General features: G+C 38.6%; 2 protein-coding genes across 2 annotated transcripts in view; one reads left to right on the top strand and one right to left on the bottom strand.

Moving 5' to 3' along the window:
• On the top strand, positions 1-5,940 carry LOC142975528 (uncharacterized). Its single transcript, XM_076118441.1, has 4 exons — positions 1-152; positions 1,435-1,480; positions 3,802-4,791; positions 5,687-5,940. Exons 1-3 carry the CDS (start codon positions 120-122, stop codon positions 4,194-4,196), a joined length of 474 nt encoding a protein of 157 aa, XP_075974556.1. The 5' UTR covers positions 1-119; the 3' UTR covers positions 4,197-4,791; positions 5,687-5,940.
• A 418-nt stretch (positions 5,941-6,358) lies between these two features.
• kl-2 (dynein heavy chain 2, axonemal kl-2) overlaps positions 6,359-22,313 on the bottom strand; it is a 79,013-nt gene continuing 63,058 nt past the window's right edge. Inside the window, exons 53-80 of the mRNA XM_076118136.1 lie at positions 22,020-22,201; positions 21,514-21,637; positions 20,943-21,146; positions 20,127-20,231; positions 19,719-19,945; positions 18,957-19,186; positions 18,326-18,480; positions 17,285-17,384; positions 16,623-16,747; positions 16,037-16,259; positions 15,430-15,605; positions 14,893-15,063; positions 14,228-14,427; positions 13,713-13,876; positions 13,142-13,288; positions 12,693-12,838; positions 11,986-12,146; positions 11,401-11,605; positions 10,867-11,052; positions 10,151-10,335; positions 9,706-9,847; positions 9,188-9,268; positions 8,853-9,020; positions 8,610-8,712; positions 8,163-8,320; positions 7,676-7,791; positions 7,197-7,330; positions 6,359-6,874 (exon numbers count right to left, since the gene is read on the bottom strand). Of these exons, the coding sequence (XP_075974251.1) occupies positions 6,735-6,874; positions 7,197-7,330; positions 7,676-7,791; positions 8,163-8,320; positions 8,610-8,712; positions 8,853-9,020; positions 9,188-9,268; positions 9,706-9,847; positions 10,151-10,335; positions 10,867-11,052; positions 11,401-11,605; positions 11,986-12,146; positions 12,693-12,838; positions 13,142-13,288; positions 13,713-13,876; positions 14,228-14,427; positions 14,893-15,063; positions 15,430-15,605; positions 16,037-16,259; positions 16,623-16,747; positions 17,285-17,384; positions 18,326-18,480; positions 18,957-19,186; positions 19,719-19,945; positions 20,127-20,231; positions 20,943-21,146; positions 21,514-21,637; positions 22,020-22,201 (4,458 nt within the window). The 3' untranslated portion in view covers positions 6,359-6,734. The remainder of the gene's footprint in view (positions 6,875-7,196; positions 7,331-7,675; positions 7,792-8,162; positions 8,321-8,609; positions 8,713-8,852; positions 9,021-9,187; positions 9,269-9,705; positions 9,848-10,150; positions 10,336-10,866; positions 11,053-11,400; positions 11,606-11,985; positions 12,147-12,692; positions 12,839-13,141; positions 13,289-13,712; positions 13,877-14,227; positions 14,428-14,892; positions 15,064-15,429; positions 15,606-16,036; positions 16,260-16,622; positions 16,748-17,284; positions 17,385-18,325; positions 18,481-18,956; positions 19,187-19,718; positions 19,946-20,126; positions 20,232-20,942; positions 21,147-21,513; positions 21,638-22,019; positions 22,202-22,313) is intronic.

Raw genomic sequence — 22,313 nt, forward strand, 5'->3', positions numbered from 1 at the left:
TGTTTTTCGTTACACAAATGTTTTGTACGTATAAATTGGCCATTAAGTGGTGTTTGAAGCACAAGCTACTTCTGGCCGTATAGACGTGTTGTCTTGCCTAACACATCATCGTTATCATCATGAAAACTGTTATCATTTTACTGGCCCTTGTTGTAAGTATTTTTCAATATTTTTAAACTATTAAGACCACTTGATGCGTATTTTTTGCATGTTAGTTATTCGTAATAAAAATACTACGTCGTTTATTGTTCATTTATCGTTCACTTCCAGTATTGTGTAATTTTATTTTTTTTAATAATAAATAATTTTGGTACAATTAAATAGTTTAAAAATTATTTGATCAACACATTCTAAGTTTGTGAGGCACAATAAATATAATTTTCTTCTAATTATTTTCGTGGTAATATTTTAAACGATCGTCATTTTGAGGAGCACTTCTTTAGATGTCCCTCATATCTTACATGTACTAGTATTTAATAAACACCTTTTAATTGTGCAGCCTTTGGAAGGTTTGAACAGAGTTTATCATCCTTTGACTGTTCGTATTATTGAACAGGTATTAGCTTCGAAGCAAGCTTCTAAGTACTTATTCCAGTATGATAAACGGTTTTTTAAAACTTTCCAAGTCCATACCAGTCTACTAATATTCTATAGATGGGTGACCGCGTAGTGGTATTTGAATTAGGCGTCTCCGTGCTTCCGAAGGCGCGTAAAAAGTAGGTCCCGGTTGTTGTCAATTAAGATTACAGTCGTTAAGCCACGTCAAATGCCTTTCGGGCGGCTTGAACAACTTGGCACTAGGTGCACACAATAAGAAGAAGTTGACCAGCAAAGAAAAAAAAATGTCCCGGTACTTTTCCATTGATTTCCACTTCTTGTTACGTCGACAGATTAATGCGTAAATTATATTATTTCGGTAATTCTTAAGACGCTAATCGTCAGTCCAAAACAAACACAGGTGTTACTACTATACTTGTTAATAGCATATGTTACCCAGATACTAACATAATTTAAGAATACAATAGTAGCGTAATCTTAACGCTACTTCCACTAATTACGTCAACTAATATTATTACGAATTTTAAAGTACGTAGACTCCATTATATTATTGTTACGCACAAACGGAAGCAGAGTTGGTTTCAAGTTTTTGTTGCAGAGCCAAAGAGTTTCATTTAAAGTGTCTTTGTCAATTTATAACCTTTAAAATTGTGTGGTGTTACATAGCAGACATAACAGTGAATAGACGATAATAGATAAATATGTAAAGTTTACTCCTTTAGTACGCCTGGTCTTCAAACTCAATTTCAAGAATTTAAAGTATCATATCTTCGAAATTGTGAGTTCAGCTAAATTCATCGTGTCTGCAGCAGTCCAGACTAGATGCTCATATCCGTATTATGATTATAAGGTTATAAAATCATTGTTTTTTTACAGGCGACGGTCGCGTGGGCCGATCCCTTCTTAACCAACAATTCAAATCGTAAGTACCTCGAATGTACTACACAATCAATGAAATTAAAAATTATTTAGTTTCGGCGGCTAAAAAATAACTATAATTTTTGTTTAGTCGGCAGTATTTGTAACAAAATATATTATAAATGTTATTTTATAAGATAATTTCAGTAGTTATACAAAGTGTACTCTTCTAATATAAATATTTAGGTGGCTTACTCCCGTCGGGATCGAATTTGAAGTTGTATCGGAGTCAAGGAAAGGTAAATTAAAGTGAAACTAAATGGATTGTTTGATCAACATTATTTTCATTTTAGTCCAACATTCCATTATGCGCTAGTGTAAAATTTAAGAGTACGATTTGACATAAGCTCGAATCTGACTCGATCAATTTCAAATTCGATCCTGTCAAGAATAAGCCACCAGAACATGGCATCAAGTGAGGACAATCCGCAGGTGACGTAATTTTTCATCAAATTCAAGAAGAGACTTTAGTTCTAGCGTTTCAGGTAGCAATGGACTTGGAAAGAAGGAAAGGTTCAAGAAGACTGGACTCTACTATCTCCATGCTTTTAGACGTTGTGTTTATAGCAGGAGTATTATGAAAGTATTCGAAGTGATGATGTTTTGGTCGGTTTGGGTCTTACAGAAGGTTCGTCCGGCGTAACTTATATAAGTATGGGTTTCGCACCGACGCATCATCAGCTAAATGTGTAAGATTAACCGTGTTAATATCTATTTCTATGTTCTTACATTGTGTGACCGATAATACAAGACGTATTTTCCGTCAGATTTTGAGCATCGTTGCATAGGTCAAGTCGCATTTCTGCAGAAAATTGTGTAGTTCTTCGTTAAAGTGCCTTCGACTTCCACCGGGCCAGATAGCAACCGCTGGAGGGAGGTAGTACGATCAAAACTACTTCTGTCGGAGGTTTTAATGATTTTCAATGTAGCTGCATCTTGGAAATTTGATAGTTGATATTGTAACTGCTTTTAGAACATGATCTACATTATCTTTGGAACAAACATTATGTCTCAAGACACTTTTACAAAAGTATAAAGGTGATAAAAACAGAACACAAAAAAATATAATTAATGCTAGCACAGAATACACTAGGACCCACTAATTGAAATAACTTTCTGAAGAAGAAATGGAAGATCCAAGCAAGACTTCTATATCTTTCCACTGAAATCAAAGAAAAATTATAAAATATATTTGTACGAAGACAGCTGGATAGTAATATGTGTTAGAAACAAACCAGCAGGCTGCAATATATGTCCAGATAGAAATCATAGTAAAAGCTGGAAAAATAAGAAGAGTTTCGCCCACGGTTAAAGAAAAAAGGTATCTTAATATAGATCTAAGAAATTAGAAGCAAAAGGATCAAGAATATCTCTCGCAGATGCTACCCCCTACAAGAGGCTGTAATGAAGAACATAGAAGAAAAGAACCGACGCGTTCAAACCATTTAATCATCATCAGGAAAGGCAAAATAATATTATAGATCATAGCAGATGTCTGATGTCAGAAGAAATAAAATGTGACTCTGGTTCAAGACAGCAAAAAGCAAGAATAGCTTTATAGCATCAAATTAAAACTTATCAAACGCGACACGTTTCTTTAGAAAGGGCGGATGAAGAGGACCATTTTTTTTAATTTCAGTACCTATTCAACTCAACATTTTTTTCGTTTTTTCTCGCTACAAACACATTTCGCAACATGGTACTAAAATATTGTTATTTATTGTGTTGTTAGTGGTCAACCTAGCGTCGAAGTTGTTCAGGCCACCCAGATAGCCTTTGTGACTGCAATGTTAAATTGGCAACAAAGGAGCTGACTATAAAGGTGCCTTCTGAAGGACTTCCGTTACTTCAGACTATCTGATTAACACAATTATTAAGACAGTTGCGACTGACTTTGTACTGCTTTCTTGGAGGCTTTTAACTCCTGGTTTTAGAGGATCCTTGAGATCGTGGAGCACAAAATAATATTCGTGCTATTAATGTCTGCAGAATATAATCGTAGCCAAAATCAAATCATTGTTCCTTCAATGGGTGAAATTTCTACAGTTACAGTTAGCAAGAAACTCAGAGAAACTTTTCCTATCGATCGCCAAATGACTAAAAATGTGGTTCACTTGAGCAGCTCACAGCAAGCCATAGAAATGTCAAATTCATGGTGATGTTTTCCTTTCAGATTAGATTATAGCTATAATAGTGGTATTAGAGTGTGAGAAGACCTATTTTTACTTAAGAATTGAATTTTTTGTAGCAATTAGATAATGTTTGATCTAAAAAATGATATAATATTTTAAGTACGTGTAATACTCAAAAAACTATATTCCACAGAAGTACAAGGAGGACGTCAACGCGGTTTTATCGGAAGTTTCTTCGATAAAATATTTCAGAGAGACCAATCATCAGAAGAATCTGCTGAGGATAACAAAGATGATGCCATAAATGATTTCTCGGAAGATAACAATGCCCAAGAAAATGACGTAAAGACATCTGATGGTGAAGAAATTATCAAAGATGATGTTAAGGAAGTAGATGCTGACGAAGAAAAGAAAGAAAAAGTAGTTGCAGATAAGGATGAGAAAGTAGTTGCTGACGAGAAAAAGAACGAAGAAGTAGCTGCAAATGAGAATGAGGGAGTAGCTACTGGTGAGGTAGGTAACGAAGTTCTTAAAGCTACCAATACAGAAAATAGTGACGATATTATTAACAAAGATGGTGATGAATAATGACATATTGAAAATGTTCTCATTTACGAAATAAACAATGACACTGGCAACGATATTAATACCAATGAAGTATCTACGTACTAATGTTATACAAATTCAAAAGATTCCGAAGTAGCTACTAATCTGGAATTCTACCAAATTATAAGAAAATCTTCAGACACATCAGAATGCTTTCAAAATTGAATGCCGAAGGAAATATATTTCCATTAAAATTGTCGTGAAAAGAAAATGCAGTTTTGTTAGTTCATATGCTCGAATTATTCGATATATAACGTCTTGGATTCTTTTCATCGTTTTATACATCAAAACTATCGAGATTCGATTTTCTGGCAGCAACATCAGAGATTTCACAATCATTCGTTCGTAACTGAGCTTGAACATCATCAAGATATACACATAAATTGACTGTTCAAAAACGATCAAAGTAATGAGAAGAAAAGTTGCCTTGGATACGGTCTATAATTCTCGCTTCATTTCGCGTTGATTAGAGTAGTCAAGAACACGGAATATATAAAGGAAGTCTTTATTTCCGCTTTTTGGAATCAGAGAAGCTTGAAAATAAGCCTTTCGACAGCCACATCTTATGTTAACAAAGGTAAGATACCTATCAAATAACGGGACGGGTACATTTAAAATATTCGGTTGTTTTTTGCCTATTTGGTATGCTATGTCAGCAATAGTGTTAGAAATTCCCTCGCGAAAAGTCGAGATGGTAGAAAAGTTTGTGGATAGCCAAGTGTAAGGAATCCATCTGCGCGTACAGTATTTAGGTTACTTAAGTTTACGTCATAAGCAGTAGGAACTTTTCCAACGTAAGTAATTATCAGTGGTTGTGCTTCCTCGATGCGGTACGGATTGTTTTGGGTCAATTGGTCAATTGATCATGTTTTTAGCTTTTAAGCTTCCGGTAAAGGTATATATTAAGCTTTTTTCAGGTACAAAGATTGTTATAGTGCTTTCCACTTTGATCTAAAGACTACATTAAATGTGCTAGTTAACACGTGTTCGGCTTTGGTGAGTGCCGCGACATTGATGGTGCGAAAGTGAGGGTTTGGGGACCTGTATTCTATGTACCAAAGATGTCGCTTGCCTCTGTGTGACGTACAGACGATGGACGTGTTTGGTTTTGTGGTATTAAATTATTTCTATTTTGGGTATTTTACTGAATGTAAAAGACGGACAACTGTAAAAGTCAATACGGAACAATCGAGTTTTCGATAAAAACCCACGCCATTATTACATTGGACTGCTATCGTGGCGCAATGTTTTCGGTCGCCAACCGGTCAAAATTGCGTCGCGAGGTTGTGAGTTCCATTTCCACACTGAACAATTATTTGTAGATCGCACAAATAATTGTTTCGAGTCTGGTTGTACTATGTGTCCTTTTTTTGTATGGTTGTAAAAGTCCCCGCGACACAAGAGCAATTCTTAGTGCGGGAGTTGTCTTTTTTAAACGAGAATAGAAACTAAATAATTTGCACATTTTTCAGATCTACAGCAAGCCATAGCAGGTGATCTGAACTTGAAGATGTTGATGGTGGAAGATGGTTCGCCTAAAGGGAAGTGCTACTGCTCCTGCAGCCTCAACAACCAACCAGTCTTCATGGAGATAGACCCTAGTACCATACCTGGCAACGATATGATGATGATTGCGTAGACTGAGCAACATCGTGAGCATATGAAATAGCTTGTCAGCATAAAACTGCTTTGTTTCAATATTGAAATTATATGTTTTTTGCATTTATGATTGTTGATTTATTTATCTACTCCGGCCCAATTTTAGGGTTTATAATAAGATGAGAAATCCAGTAGCTTACGGTAAAAATGTCTATCTCTAATAACACCTAAGTTAGTTCATAAGTTTAGCCGAAAAACTTAACAGACAGATCGATGAATGAACAGAGCTACTTCCATTTTAATTTCACGCAAACGTCGATTGTGACACGTGAACATATAAAGCTTGGTCTGATTCATAGTATTATTTATTCGTAGCTTACAGTATCAAAAGCTACATAAATAAAACGCATTATATACAAATATTAAAATTAAACGTATATTAATTCAGTTAAACATAAACTAACAACGCAAAGTTGTAGAAAAACAGAGTTTCGTATTGTAGTCACAAGTGCAAAGCATCTACCCTGAGCAACTATTAGTGCCGCTAATATACGAACTTTAGAAATGAATACCACACAATACTGTGTACACAATCTTTGGTTATTTACAGCCGATCTCAATAACATATCTTCACATAGAGAAAATCCCTTTAACAGATACTGGTGAACGAATATCAGGTTTTCTTGTAAATTCTTACAAACGAACTCATCTATCTATACTGGGTAAGGGGGCGTTCATAAAATACGTGAAGTATTTTTTTTATCTTCTGCCCCATCCTCCCCAGTCCCACAATCTCACGTGGGATTTATTAAAATGTGGGTTTCTCACGTAATTTATGGACGCCCCCTTACCACACAATCTGAAGATATAGTATTAAGAATGGACAACTACCACGTGGTAAAAATCTACCCTTTTTAATGCCTAAGTGGCGAGGGTACAGAGCAAAGCAGTGCCCCTTTTAACCCAGAAATCTGAGGATTCTTTCCCAGCGGGCATGTCCACGGCGACGACAAAAGCGCCTTTACGCATAGGGTAGTAGTAGCATGGACAGATGTAGCGGTCTGGAGACAAATTAAGTGAGATAAGTCTCTGTAAAAGTTACGTTATATCACCTAATTTCGAATTCTGCTAATCGTACGTTTTTTATTTAACATACGTACAATAACATAACTAACATACATACGTACGTACACGTATAAGTACGTAAACCTACACGTACACATAACGTACATGCATTACCTTCTTTTTTCATTGAAGAGCGCGCGACAAACAAAATTGAAAAATTACATTTAATTTTTCCACACCAAAACCAGTATTACAACAATTGGTTGCCTAATCAAACCTTAGTTTCTAATTAGGAATAAAGTCAAATATGGTACTTACTGCGTAATCGTTTGCCGCCAGCACGTACTGGTTTGAAGTGTATGGGAGTCATAGGGAATACCAGTTGCATAGGCAGGGGCTCTTGCAGGTGACCCTCCTTGCGGAACCACGACGCGCCCTCCAGGTACTGTCCTCTGTTCAATCAACATTGGAATCTATTTGTTATTGCACGCTAGATACATTTGTATTTGGTTGTTTAATACATATAACTTCAACTATAGGAAAAGCATAGCTACTATATATTTATTTATGTATGTTTTATGAGTTTATCCATATTGCCTATATCACTATTATTTATTTGTTCACCCTTTTGTAACTCACTCTCCTTCGTCTTTTAAACATCAACAACTTCACAATAATCTCTGCATCACCCCAAGGTAGACTGGCAGAAAATTCCCCTGGCATTAAGTCTGCCTTTATACGGCTTTGTATAAAATATTCAAAATAAATTAATTAAAGTTGTACAGTAGATGACTGACCTGATATAGACACCGCCATCCCTCGGCGGGCGCACGAACGAGCTCTCTTCAAGCGGCATGACGGTGAACTCCCACACCAACGTGTCAATCGGCCACGATTCACCGCGAGCCGTTGTCTGTATTAAAATTGGATTTTGTCATTGAATACCTGGGTTGGGAGGTGTAGTTATAGGACATACATAATATTATATTTAAATAAAAAAGAAGTACTTAATTACACAGCGGTTATTTTTGTTTTAAAAGAATTAAGGATAATGATATCATAACGTTATAACGACGACAACCACGGATTAAGTTTTAAAAAATGAATACAGTAAACTATAGCTGGCCAAATTGTACCAAGATATAGTATTTTGGTCGGTACCAACGCTCGTCCGAACGTTGAAACCAATGCTATTTTCTAGATCCACACGTTGGACGAATAGCGTTGGGGCCAATATTGGGCCAACGTAAAGCTACGAGAGGGTGAGCGAGCGAGTGGGAGTACCTGCATGACGGCGGTGAGGAAGCCGGTGGGCGCCACGAAGGCGGGCAGCCAGCACAGCGTGGGCGGCGCGCGCGGCGCGTTGGCCCAGCCCTGCAGGTGCGCGCCGCGCAGGAACAGCTCGCGGCACCACGACCCCAGCGGCTTCATGGACGGCCGCCCTGCACACGACCACCGCGTCAGCGACCCACCCCGTGAGATGTAAGTGATGCGAGTGGATCACAATAAAAACCCGTCGCGCCTCATCGCTACCAGCTACAACATGCCAGGGTGCATAAAGCTTATTGCGATTGCTTCGCCGAATTAATCACGTAAAAAGTCGCTTAGGAACTCTAAATTTCAAAGTAAAATTTCAACTATTGCGGTCATTAGTGCTCCGGGACTTTTTTCGTTTTAGATAACAACAAGCAGTTTTAAGCATATTAAAGTAACTGAAACATAAGATGTCACCTTTCATCCAGAACGTCGGCACTTTCCCCTCAAATATGCAAGTGTACATAATCTCCAGAATCTCTGACATTACTACTAATCCTTCGATAGCACGCCGAAGCTCCTAAAAAAATAAGCTATAGTAAAATGTTTTCCTTATATTTATTTTTATACTCAGCCAATTTTTTTACCAAAGATACCTTGACATATGAGCTACGTTCTACATAAATTAAGCACAAATTAAATTATTTCTAATGTACGTACCTTAAGTCCAAACACAATCTGTCCAATAAGCGTATTAAAGTATCCGATCTCCTGCAGTAGAGAGACGCACATGGGCATCACGATCTCCGGTCCCATCATACGTTCAGTCGTCTCCACGTCTATCTTGTTCGGTAGCTTCGTTGTCATTTCTGCTGCTAACTCATCCACCTATAGAATATCACATTAGCTGTTATAGGCACGGGTCTTGCACCCTCGACCTACGTTATGTGCGTGGTGACTTTGCTTGTTCTCAAAGAAGTTCCAAGCAATAAAATATTGAGAATGAGTTTTGGATTGGATAACTAGAACACACTTGAAATTATTGGAATAAGTACCTTTTGGTCTTCTCCGCCGCCACCTCCTCCACCGCCGGTAGAAGCGAGTGCGAACAATGTCGAGCACATTATCAGCGCATCCTAACCAATACAAGAGTAAGTATATTTTATTTACAAATCTCATCAAAATACAAAAAACTTACGCCGTTTCACAGAAGTGAAAGATACCTTATCTGCTAAATAAGGTATCTTTGTTCGAGCAGTTCTTTGTTCGGCAGCCAGTGTTCGAAAACAAATGTGAAACCGGACCCAATACTTGTAAAATTATTGCGTAATATATAATAAATAGTATGGATTAATTTATCTATAATATAAAAATGAATCGCTAAATGTGTTACAAATCTCGATATTAGCTGAGCTGTTTTTGATAATTATTTTTTTATAATATTCCTTGAAGCACGAGGATGGTACTTAAGTTTGCAAACAATGAAAAATAAGAAATTGTAAATTCTAGAGGTGACTGTTAGGCAGTACGAAGTTCGCTGGGTCAGCTAGTGTTAAATATAATAATATCAGACCTGCGCAAGAGTGGCGACGTCAGCGGAAGCATGTTGTCCCACCGACTCAGCGCGCTCATAGCCCGGCAGTAAGTCCAGAAAGTCTCGGTACGATTCCAAGCTACCATCGCGGGGGATGTGGTAGGAAGGGATTGATGACAGCCTGGTAATATTCACGATATTATGTGATAGTTACCTACTAAAACTATCCAAAAGTAAAAATCTTTGCTAACCATACGTTAAGCTGGTCAATAGTATTTTTTAGCTTACGGAGACTTTAGATTCAATATAATATTGCTTGCTTTATAGACTAGGCAAATCCTAGTGTAGACCCAGTCCTATCTTTTAAGCATGATTGAATAGACCCTAACTATACTAAAGTAAACCGCCTAAATATTATACCCTAGTAAACACAGTCTTTAAAAGTACAAATTATATATAACGAAAGCCGGAATTAGTTGCTTACCTATAAAACGGCACCTCCAGCGCATCTTCATTGAAGAACTGGTTGATATACGCGATGAGCACTCTCTTGTCCCAGTCGTCGGTGATGTGACCGCCGTAGTTGATGATCGCGAATAAATAGCGCAGCGCGTCCCATGGGACCTCTTCGTATTCTTCCAGGTAGTTTGCTAGGAGATTATCTGATACCTAGTAGTGATTTTAAAACTTTGGATAACATTGTCTGATATAAAACAACGGCCACCAAAAATCAATAAACTACTTTTAAAAAATAATAAAAAAACTGTTTTAATGAGGAAACCAAACAAATGTGAAAGTTCAAAATGAATGAACAGTCTTTGAATCTTCATCATTGAAAAGTAGAATTAACCGAAATGAGTTTTTATAGGCAGCACGTGAACATGTATTTTTATCATTTTGCCTTAGTAGAAACTGTATCGACGCTAGATCGAAAAGACATTTTCAAATGTATTAATTTACGAGAATTGACGTTCTGCACTAGATTTTACTGACACTTGACGTCTCTCTCATTTTAAGAAAGATAAACACCCATTTCTGATAAGGTCAATCCGGGTAACTTTGAGTCATTTGGGTAACATTGACAATGAGAATTTGAACTAGTTTCGATATTTTTTTCGTATGAAACCAACACAATTGACAAAAGTTTGCAAAACTAAGATAAACCTAGGTTGATTGTATAGTAATAAGTTAAACACTCACATCAAAATCAGCATCGTTAAAGCTATAAACCGCGTTGTATCCGAGCTGCCGGAACCGTTTCCTGGCGATGAGGGTGCAATGGAAGAACGAGACGCAGAACAACAGGCGACGGTACTTCGGTGTCGCCTCGTCGTATTTGTCCTCGTTTATGTTCGCGAATATACGGACTAAGTTGCCTTTTAGACCCTGAGACAAAGAATTCACCTATTTCCATTTACATTTTTCACAGTAGCCTGGCAGGATTTAAGTCAAAGCCGGTCGTTTTAAGGCCTTGCCTGAAGACATTACATTTCAGGACAAAAATGTTGTAAAAATAACTAAAACGTTTCACTTTACTGTCTTCTAACTAGTTTTCTACTGTTCGATTATTCAATTAGTCTAGAAGAAGAAGATTCGATTAGGAATGTTTTATCTATAAAATGATTTACTTTTAATCAGATTATATGAAGGATTTTGTCGAAATACGTGTGAACGGCAAAATCTGCTTCCAGTGTGTTTTCAAATTAACACTTTATAAAAACTAAAATTACAAACCTGAGGCGGCTCCGTGGTCATCTTAATACTCCTCTGCAGTACATTAAGAGGGAACTTATCATCAGGCATGGAGGACAGCCACAGACGGAACCGCGGGTGGATCTTAGGGTTGTCCAGTCCTCGGAGCGAGCCCAGCCACTCGCACGCCAAGTGGCAGTTAGCTAAGAACACCCAGCCACCTTCCTTCATACCCGCTGCTAGCATCCTGGGAAAAGAAATCAGTTAAAGAGCTTTTTATATTAACAATAGCTTTGAAATATATGATTTCTCTTTTAAGAGGCTTTTGTTAAGTTCTGTGGCTTTAGCAAGCAAAGAACGGACAAAGCAAAACTAAACCCGAAGCAATCAATCGAGGATAATATATCAGCTGCTTGGGCTCGGATCTGACTGGAGGCACCATTAAAAACCCAAAATACCCGTGGACTGTGGAGCCTTTTTTTTATAGACAAACGAGATTTTTTGATAGTTACGCAAATCTTTTGTCGTAAATCCTGATCAGCGTCCCTACAGTATTCTGTCTTATACTATGTCTCTTTATACTGGTGGTTCAAGTGAATAATAGTAGAAGTATTATAAGTGTCTAACTTGGTAGCAGTGGGCGCCTGTCCCTGGCCCAGACTGAGCGTCTGGAACTTGTCGAACATCTTGACGTCCTGCGACAGCTGGATCAGCGCCGCGGTCGGGTCCACGCCCGGCGACAGCACGAACAGCAGCGACGTCTTGAACGACGACTCCTCCCATGACGCCTGGACGCATTGTCACGGGAGATCATATATTTATTTATTTATTGAAATGTTTTAGTATAAAACTGATAACAACTTTAACATGTAAGTATAATATTATATTATTATCTCGCCTGCTATACCCGAAGGTGTATATAGAGGTGTGTAATATACGTTCGCATTTCGACATTAACAATATTAGTCTTTGGGATGGGGAGCGAGTCTATTGCCATATACTGGGCATGTTACCGAACCCCGAACTACTATTGAGAAATATTCTAATATAAATTAAAAAAGTGAAATATTACTTTTCCCGACCTCGAGAACGAATCCAGGATCTCGTAGTTAGAAAACGGATAAACTACAGACCGCGCCACAGAGGCAGTCTTCTCTCTCTCTCTCTCTCTCTCTCTCTCTCTCTCTCTTCCATGCTATGAACCCCATAAGGTTGTGTAGTCATCCTTCCTAATCTTTCTCCCACACTTTGCTTTATCTTCAACATCTTCTGCAGAAACCTTTGAGTCTAGTCCTCTTATTAATTTCAGTCCAAATGAACTAAATATTATATACCTTGATGTCGAGCACGGGCGGCTCGACGTACCGCGGCCCGAGCACAGCCGTGATGAACGTAGTGATGCAGGAAGACACGCGGTCTACTCGCAAGCAACGGATGAACAGAATCTTCTGGAATTCATTGCAGATGTCGTTCCAGTCACCTGAACAACGAACAATATTGTATTGCTTGTTAAGATAGAATGTATTTTTTTCTACAAATTCAGTTACAGTACCGACTCTAGAGTCGAATAAATTCTATCCATAAATAACTATTCAAAATTTTTCAATATCTTTTATTTTAATCATAAGAGTCGCCAGAGTGATTTTGGCACACTAGACGTATTTTCGATATGTCTCCTTATTTCCTACAACATATGGACACTTGAACCTTAGGAAACAATCGACCGTTTTCTCGTTATCAAAATGCCTAACGCAAAACTACTAGATAAATATCTCAGACTGACCAATAAGCGGCTGTGATTCAGGTTCAGGATGCAAGTACCAGTCCTTCCACTCTTTGCTGAAGGTCTCGAATGCGTCGATCACACCGTGGAAGCCGGGTAGTTTGTCCAACTCAGTAATATTGTCCCAACACTCGTCGGGGAGCCAATCTAAAGAGAAAATAATCATCTCTCACACGCATAAAAACAAGTAAACTTAAAATAAAAGCTTTCTTTTTTAAAGACTAAGAATCGTTCTTGTGTCGCGGGGACTTTTACAAACATACAAACAACGGACACAAAGTACAACTAGACCCGTGTAGGAATCCTCCCCATGCAATGGTAGCGGTGGTTACCTAAATTACTGCGCCACAGAGGCAGTCAATCTTGAAAACGCAAACAAAAATAAATTGGTCTGGAGCACCCAAAATCAAACAGTCTCTATTTATCTAAAAACATTAAGTCGTAAAAATGTGACACACTGAAAATTCACGTCATCCAAAAAACTAAATATCCGCAAGTCTGTCTGTTTGTGTAGACAAGTGTAAACTTGAGAATTAGTAATATAGAATATGGTATGGAATCCAGTACTAACTGGTAGGATTCTCCGGTTGTTCAGAGCGGTCCAGCACGATGCCTCCCTTCAGTAGGAACAGGTACTCGTTCCTGTTCATCTTGCCGTATTGGAACATGATGCGCGACACCATGTGGAAAGATAGCAGCAGCTTGTGGCGCTCGAATAGAGCTCGACATGTGTTTCTAGGTGAAAGAAGGAAGAAAGATTATAAGGATTTTGTTCGTGATCTTTTATTACAAATGTTTAAAACCTTGTCTCATCTTAGAGATAGATGGAATTTTTCCCTTTTCGTATTTTTATTAGCACGATCCTGTTTTTTCTAACACACACGAAATTTAGACGGAATTAAGACTGATAACTTTCAGGTTAACGTCTGATAACAACGTGATTGACGACAAAGAAGTGAAAAACGGTGTTCAAAATTACTGTCATTTGTTTTTCGAGCTTATAATTTTCTGGAGGTGGTGAAACTGGTCATAAAGCTTAGTACGTTAATCAGCTACTTACAAATCAAGTAAAAAAACTGTACTAACTTATAAACAGCATAAGTATGAAACTCATTAAGGTTGCTGATCCTGTCGTCCAGCTCGGCGGACTTGGGGCTCCGGTCGATGGAGTACATGAACAGGTCGATGTACGCGTCCAGAGAGAACTGGTACATAGGGTCTATGCGGGAGAGGTCGTTCAGCGCGAAGAATAGGACCGATGCACGGACTGCTACTGGTACATATCCCTGGGTGAGAGAAATATCTTAAATATTAGTATTATATGTTTAAAAGCCACCCGTGTTTGGACGCATACGGTTGTTTTTAGGATAGAGATGTTGACAAAGAAAAAAAAATCCGTTGGAAATGAAAGATGAAAGTTAGAAATGTTTGTTATCACATTACAAACATGTGGCTGACGGTGAAATGCTGTCACGTAGAAATGTTGTCGTATCCCTTGTTTTAAAATGTGCCACACCATGAGGCCAAATAACTATTTATTATAATATATGTCAAAGTATTTATTTTCGTTACGTTGGTAATGAAAACCTATGTGTCTTTTTTATTTTGTACAAACAAACATTACAGTTAGTGTTTATTGCAAGTAAACTCGCTAAACTTTGACGTTTGACGGCTAATTATTTCTGTAAAGTATCCAAAACAAACAAAGTTTTTTTTTGTCAGAAAAAGGTTGAAAGGATTTTACGACATACCTGTCTAGCAGTATCGATCTCTTTCTCGGTGACCTGCGAGGTGATGAGTGCCTCCTTGACTTCCAGTGAGGTTCGCTGTGAGGTCTGCAGTGTGATGAACAGCTCCTCGTTCTCTAGTAGAGGCACTTGGGACTCGTACATAATGCGGAGCAAGTCATTCTCGAGGTCCACCTACAGAAAGTGTTAGCAATTTCAATACGTGCATATATTATATTTTTTATTAACCATGATGTGTGTTAGATACTACAAAATAAAAGTTTCTCGGCGTAAAGCTTTGATTTCGGGAAATATGCACTTTGGACTGCTGTAAATCTTAGACAAACAAAAAGATTGTTGTACTTCACATCATGCAAAACAAACACGTTTTAGCATTGGCCAACGACGAAGAAAATGTGGGTGTCATTACCGTGACCTGGCTTTTAATTGGTACACTCCATCGTAGTTTGGTGAGATTATGATTTAATGTAAGTAATGAATATTTAAGTCATACCATGGGAGGTCTACTTCGTAAGAAAGTAATAAAGCATATAAACTTACAAGCACTTTCTTGTTATTAGCAATAGTGAGCACGAGGTTGTCCTTCATCTGCTCCAGCTGCGGCCGCTCCTTGCGCACCACGATGCCCAGCAGCTGTGACGTCAGACCTTGCTCCTTCACCGCGAAGTTCACCATCGTCGTCTTGGTCAGGGTCTCTGGGGTATATACTGGGTTACCTGCAATAAAACAGCTCGATAAAGCAAGATACAATTGTTCTAAATAAAACTGTAGCATGATTTTACTACACAAAGTACTATATTATCGCCATTAGGTGCCTCTACACCTACGGTTTTTCGCGCGTGAAACAGCAAAGGAAAGAACGCGCGTCGCGCTCTTAGGAAAAGGCACCTATTGTGTTCGACTTTAATTTGGAAACATCATATTCTTCGATATACGCAAAGATGCTGTTTACTTTTTAATAGAAAAATTATTTATGGCTACGTAATGCTTGTACTTTACACGTCAAAATATCGAAAGATACTGGTCAACAAATTATATTTAACACACAAACGCAGCCAACACACAAATTAGAAACCCGCAGCGAAAATTCGTTCACAAAAATAACGATAAATAACTTACAGTACAACAAACTAAAAGCATAACTCACCAAGCTTAGTAGTAAGATACATCCTGAAGTTAGAGTTATAATTGACCATTTTATCATTAAACTTGATCACTTTGGAAGTGCCGATGGTAACGATAGCCTTGTCCAAGATAGGAGCGATGGACGGGTCGAGGACTTCCCCTACGTTCTGAACTATAGCCGGCTTGCCACCGGAGAGACAGTTCTCCATGATCTTCAAGTAGTTCGGCTGACCGAAGTCTACCACCTGTAGAAAGAAATAGTCTGCTGGTTTCCAAACCAAAGGAAAAAAATAGGACTCTATTACTAAGACTCCGCTGTCTGTCTGTCACCAGGCTGTATTTGTGACCACGCTGTGTCCGCCAGCTAGTCAACCATGTTTCAATAGCTGTGATTGTTACGGTTCATTAGCCACAGTTCAGCAGCTGACAGCAAAAAAATTACAGATAATAATAAAAAACAGAATAAAGTTATTATATAAGTAGGGTACCCAGTACACATTCAAAAAACGATATTTTTGCTGTTTTTTATAGATAATGGTATAGGACTCTTTGTTCGCGAATCCGACTCGCAGTTGTCCTCTTATTTTTATCTAAAGACTAAAACATACCTGAATTTCATTCTTCTCTTCAAGCCTGGAGATCCATATCAGCGCCTGTCCCTGAGGGTCTACGGCTAACGGCCATCGCGTAGCTCGCACCACTATGATACCGTTCTCTGCGCTGAAGTTGTCATCTGCGTACAGAGTTTAGTATGTAAACTTAAGAACACAACTGCGCAAAGTTCACCACTGAACGAACCGTAGTGCGATTCTGTACAGTCGGTACTGTCGAGTATCGAAAGTTTCACACATAAAATATACTGCGAAAATAGTTCCTACGACACCCGTCAGAGGCGCTGATCAGATTTTCAAGTTCGCAAACCCGCAAAGTGGCCATCGTGGTAGACTCAAGGCCTAACCCTGCCATTATTCAGGTCATTCCTGTACTGGGACGCGGAGTATCCAATTGGAGGTACCGCGTCTTGGCCAACTTATAGAGACTCTTGAAGGAACACCGTTACCGGTTTTTAGTCGGTATGCCCAAATTTAAAGCCTGAACACCCAACACAGCCGTCGGGAGAGCCCGACAGACCCCCGCTTCCTCCCTGGAGTGGGACATGCAGTAATGCATTTTCCTGACGAAAAACAGGTCATCCCTGTCCCCTATCCTGTAGTTGGATGTGTGTAATGTTTTTACGCAATGTGAATAAACAATATTATTATTATCTTACCAGGCAGTCCCATACCGTTCCAGTCTCGTAAGGTAGCGTCATCAAGCAAAAACGTCTTCATACTTAGGTCCATCGTGACAGGCAAAGCTTCATTGTACACCTATACAACACAATTATATTATATGTTTATTTTACAGAATACTGAATGGTCATAGAACGTGATTAACGACTAACAACGACATTATACACATGTATTGAATTTTAAATTTATGTAACACACGTTTAGTACAAAATGTACTGAGTGATTCATATGGGTCATTCAACAAATAGCGTAAATAGCTCATAAATATTTTCTTAACAAATAAATAAACAGCTCATAATACAAAATTTAATCTTTATTTTACATAATATTTTCAATAGAGCAGTCTAAGCAAATGTATTTAACGACGACAGATGTCATAAATAAACACATAATTGCATCACAACATTCCTACTTATAATCTATATTACACAATAATAAATAACTAACAAAACAACAACCGTGATTCTCTCCATAGAAAATAAACTCGTATAGAAAATATACGTCCAAAAACGTATTCCAGTTTCTCCGCCGCTCGATAGATGGCGTTGTACTGTTATTCTAGATCGCGCTATGGTTTCGTTCCCAACTCGTATATAAATAAGATTGCAGGAACAAACCATTTCATAGACGTGGTGTGTATACAAATTTTTTGAAAGTCTTGTTAGCATTAATAAGCTACAATGACTAATAAAACAGTTAACGTAATGGTATATCAAGCCCTATTGGGGCGAATAGGATTTAAAGGTATTTAGATGTCCTGGAAGCAATAACAAGACTTGTATGTTAATATATGCTCTTTGGCGACCCATCAGTTTTTCTACCGCGTAATGGACTGCTTACATTTTTTTATTTGATCGAAATGATTTTGAATTTAGTGTCAAGGGTTTTACAGAATATAAAAGCTTACGGTGTTCACCAACTTTGTCTAGAAATATATTAATACACTGTGCGGAAGCAATAATAAAAAATATTTAATGCAATAGAAAAACAGTGGCGTTAAAGTGATGTAAATTACTAACCTCCATAAACCAGTCGGACATGAGTGCTTCCCTATACTCGGAGACAAAAGGCCCGAGATAGGCAACGAACCCAGTAGCGATCAGACAGTCCCCCGGCAGGTTGTCGAACTCCTTGTCCAAACGTTCCACTGTCGCCTCCCAGCGCTCCTTCTCACCTAGAAGCAATAGTAGAATGATAGACTACTAAGTTATTTTATACTAATTTGTTTATAGGTGATAACACGCAATCATCGTTTGTGGGTAAATAACAAGTTTCACTGCTTTATGACAAGGCTCTACTACAAATTTCACTCTTTTTTTTATTCATTTGATAGATAAAGCATACTGAGAAATGGTAAAAGTGGGCCAAACTTTGAATTACTTTCAAAATAAGAAAACAATTAACCCTGAACAATGAGTCACACAAATGTTTTTTCGATGATATGCGCCAAAATTCAAAGATTTGAAATATTAATTAGTTTAAAAAAGTTACATTTCTTGCCAGCGCTTCTTAATCGCTCTCTTACCGTAACTTTAACAATCATCATGTATTAGTCAGTGTTTAACACTCGAATTTAGTAGTAAAATGATAAAAATTTGTTCTGAAAAGCTGACAATTGCAAATAGTAACAACAAAAATGTTGTACATTACCAGAAAGTCCAGTGATGAGCGCCTCAGCTCGCTCCAGCTTGAGCTGCAGCAGGCGCGACTTACGCTCGAGCTCGTCCTTCTGCGCCACCTTCTCGTCGTACTCCTTCTGCAGGCGCGCGATCATCTCGCTCAGCTCACGTAACTTGGCGCGGGCTTCGGCCAAGATCTGCTGCTTCATGCGGAGAGATTCTAGGGCTTCCTCTAGACGTTCCTTCTTGGGTTTTACGATTCTAGTTGGTAGAGAATATAAGTCTTAACTTTTGGAGAACAATATATCTTTGTGAAATCTATAATATTCCGTGTTTTACTTACGTCAAATAAACTTTGCCTAATTGAATGGACTGCTTTAGTAGTCCATTCAATTAGGCAAAGTTTTCCTTTCTTTAGAAAGGAAAACGTGTTTTCTAATTGTGTTTGACGGGCTCACAGGAAGGATCGTTAATAATAAGTGAAGTGTTTAATTGTAAAAGCTAAATTCTTACATGGCTAATAGTTTGATTTTCCAGTTTTACCTAAATAGTCATAATTAAGGAAATTTTCAGCGAGAATATACACTACTTTCGGTATGCCATTATCACACAAAGTTAAAGTATACCTTTTTTAATCCTATGTAAATTGTGAAATAGGGTCACATTAATTATCACCTAAACACGCTAAAAAGTCATTTTACACCAGAATGAAAGGAATTTATCTACTGAAATAACAATCAACACCACATCCTCCCAGAAAAGTGTAGAAAAGGTAAATTCCATAAGTACTCACTTGAACACCTTCCCATACTTCTCAATAGCCCTGACCCAGAGGCACAGCGACTTGGCGGCCGAGGACACGGTGCCCACGATCTCGGGGTCGAAGTCCGGCTTGATGGTGTAGGTGCCGATCTTCTTGAGCGTCTTGTCGGAGATGTTGTCCTTGTCGAACTCGCGCAGCCGGTCCAGGAAGTACTGGTCGCCGAGTTGGCGCTTCGCTTCCGCCCATGATGGTTCTTTCTGGTAGTAGGATGGTTTTTTTTTGCAATACCCAATAAATCTAAATATATGTAACTCAAAGGTGACTGCCATAGTGATCTATCAACGCACAACCGAAATCACGGGACAGATCAGGCTGAAAATTGGCATGCCGGTAGACGCTATGACGTAGGCATCCGCTAAGAAAGGATTATGATGTTACCTGCAGAAGAATAAGTACGGCTTCCATCACCATTTCTACCTTCTGCGGCGGTTTAGCATAGGACTTTACTTCTGTAATATCCTTCTTGTTCAGAGCGTCCAGTGCCTACGGACAAATGACAATATAACGTCACTGATGCTATCGAGCGCTGGCAAAAGTCCATCATTATGTATTCTATTCTACTCCTGTCTGTATGTTGCTGTTAATAACTATTGTTCACAGCTATTAACAGCATATTATATACTCGTGCACTTTCAGGTTTCTACATGGTCTACTTGATCTACTGGGTCTACTTGGTCTACTCAATTATAGATGTCGCACATCACCTTGACAGCCTTATCTAACGCCGGCAGAACACAAACCAACGCTTTGTGCCGGATCTCTTTCTTCTTGGTCTACTTGGTCTACTCAGTCTACTCAACTACAGAGGCGATGCATCACCTTGACGGCTTCATCCAAGGCCGGCAGAGCACTGGCGAGATCCCTCATGGCAGCATCGGCCAGCTTCTTGCACTGGACCTCTTCCTCCATGGTCTTCTTGCTCCTGGCGGCGACACTTCGCTGTTGTTCGTCAGCGTTGCGTTGTTGCACGTTGATCACGCCCATGTATTCGATACACTGTTCTGTGTATTGAACCTCTTTCTCTACGGTCTACTCGTCCTTTTAGACTACATATGCTGTACATCACCTTAACAGTGTCAGTGTATCAACGCCGACAGACCTTCGAGTAACGCTTCGTACCGGGCATCTTTCTTCATGGTCTATCTGGTCTACTTGGTCTACTCAGTCTACTCAACTACAAATACAATACATCACCTTGACGGCCTCGTCCAAGGCCGGCAGAGCACTGGCGAGATCCCTCATGGCAGCATCGGCCAGCTTCTTGCACTGGACCTCTTCCTCCATGGTCTTCTTGCTCCTGGCGGCGACACTTCGCTGTTGTTCGTCAGCGTTGCGTTGTTGCACGTTGATGACGCCCATGTATTCGATACACTGTTCTGTGTATTCAGCTACTTGGACCTGGGTAAAAGATATTATTTAATAGTTAGCGATATCGTACCAGTGTTTTCGCGCGTCGTTCGGTAGCCTCGAGGTATAATGCCTGCAATATTTTGAATAGGTTGGCTTAGCCCCTGGAAAATCAATGTAATGCGTCATAGACACAGTTCCGATTTTATAAAGATACTAGCTATAGTTTTCACCCGTATAGATTTCTTTATATAAATGTATGTTGTGTCCTTTTTTAGGATGTAATGTAAAACCCAGACCCCAGTCACATATTTTGGCTAAGTCGATGAAGTAGAAACGATAAGTAACTAAAAGTTCAGCCTCAAAAACCTTACGGCCGGACAAAGCTATTTTTACATGAATAACTTTTGCACTTTACCTGTGCTACCTCCAGTTCTTCAGACATCTGTCCTACTAACTTGGTGGTCTCTTCCACTTTGCCCAGACCGTTTCTTAGTTTGTTAGCTTGTAAGGCCACTTCGAAACGTTTTGCTTTCAACATCCTGCATTAAATATTAGCTTTTAAATAAAATGAAAAACAATCACGCTTAATTTTTATTCAATAATCTTTTTACAAAATTAATAATATATTCTTCACTAAGCATAAATAAGATTAAATAAATATTGAGTTAATACTATTAATACATTAAATGAATTCAATAATTTTCATTATAACATCACGCAACTCTTAAAATCTAGGTAGTCAGCACGCCAATACCACTGCATTAGATTCCCATACGGAACAAATTAATATATGTACAGAAAATAAAATCGGCTTACTTATCATTTAGATTAGTTTCTTGTATATTTTTTCAAAATTCCCTGCCGCAATATTAGTGCAAAAGTTGTCGTAATTAAAAAGCAATAAAGAACGAAATTACTTACTCTTTATACCCCGACACCAGTTCTAGATAATTAGTAGGTGTGACATAGTTAGTTCTCCTCATCTCCTCGAACATCTTGACGGAGTACTTGCCGACGGAGGAGTGGATCAGCGACATGATGGACGCCACGGACGCGCGGAGAATGTCTTCACGACTCTCTATCAGAGACTCTTTGCGACGAATCTGTAAGTTATATTATAAAAGTTTTATTTATACATACTACATAAACTTATTACACGTTTAAAATAACTGCATAATATAACAAATGTCTAAAAAACGGCTTAATCGGACTCGG

This window comes from Anticarsia gemmatalis, chromosome 9 (assembly GCF_050436995.1).
Source record: "Anticarsia gemmatalis isolate Benzon Research Colony breed Stoneville strain chromosome 9, ilAntGemm2 primary, whole genome shotgun sequence".
NCBI classification, from domain to species: Eukaryota; Metazoa; Arthropoda; class Insecta; order Lepidoptera; family Erebidae; genus Anticarsia; species Anticarsia gemmatalis.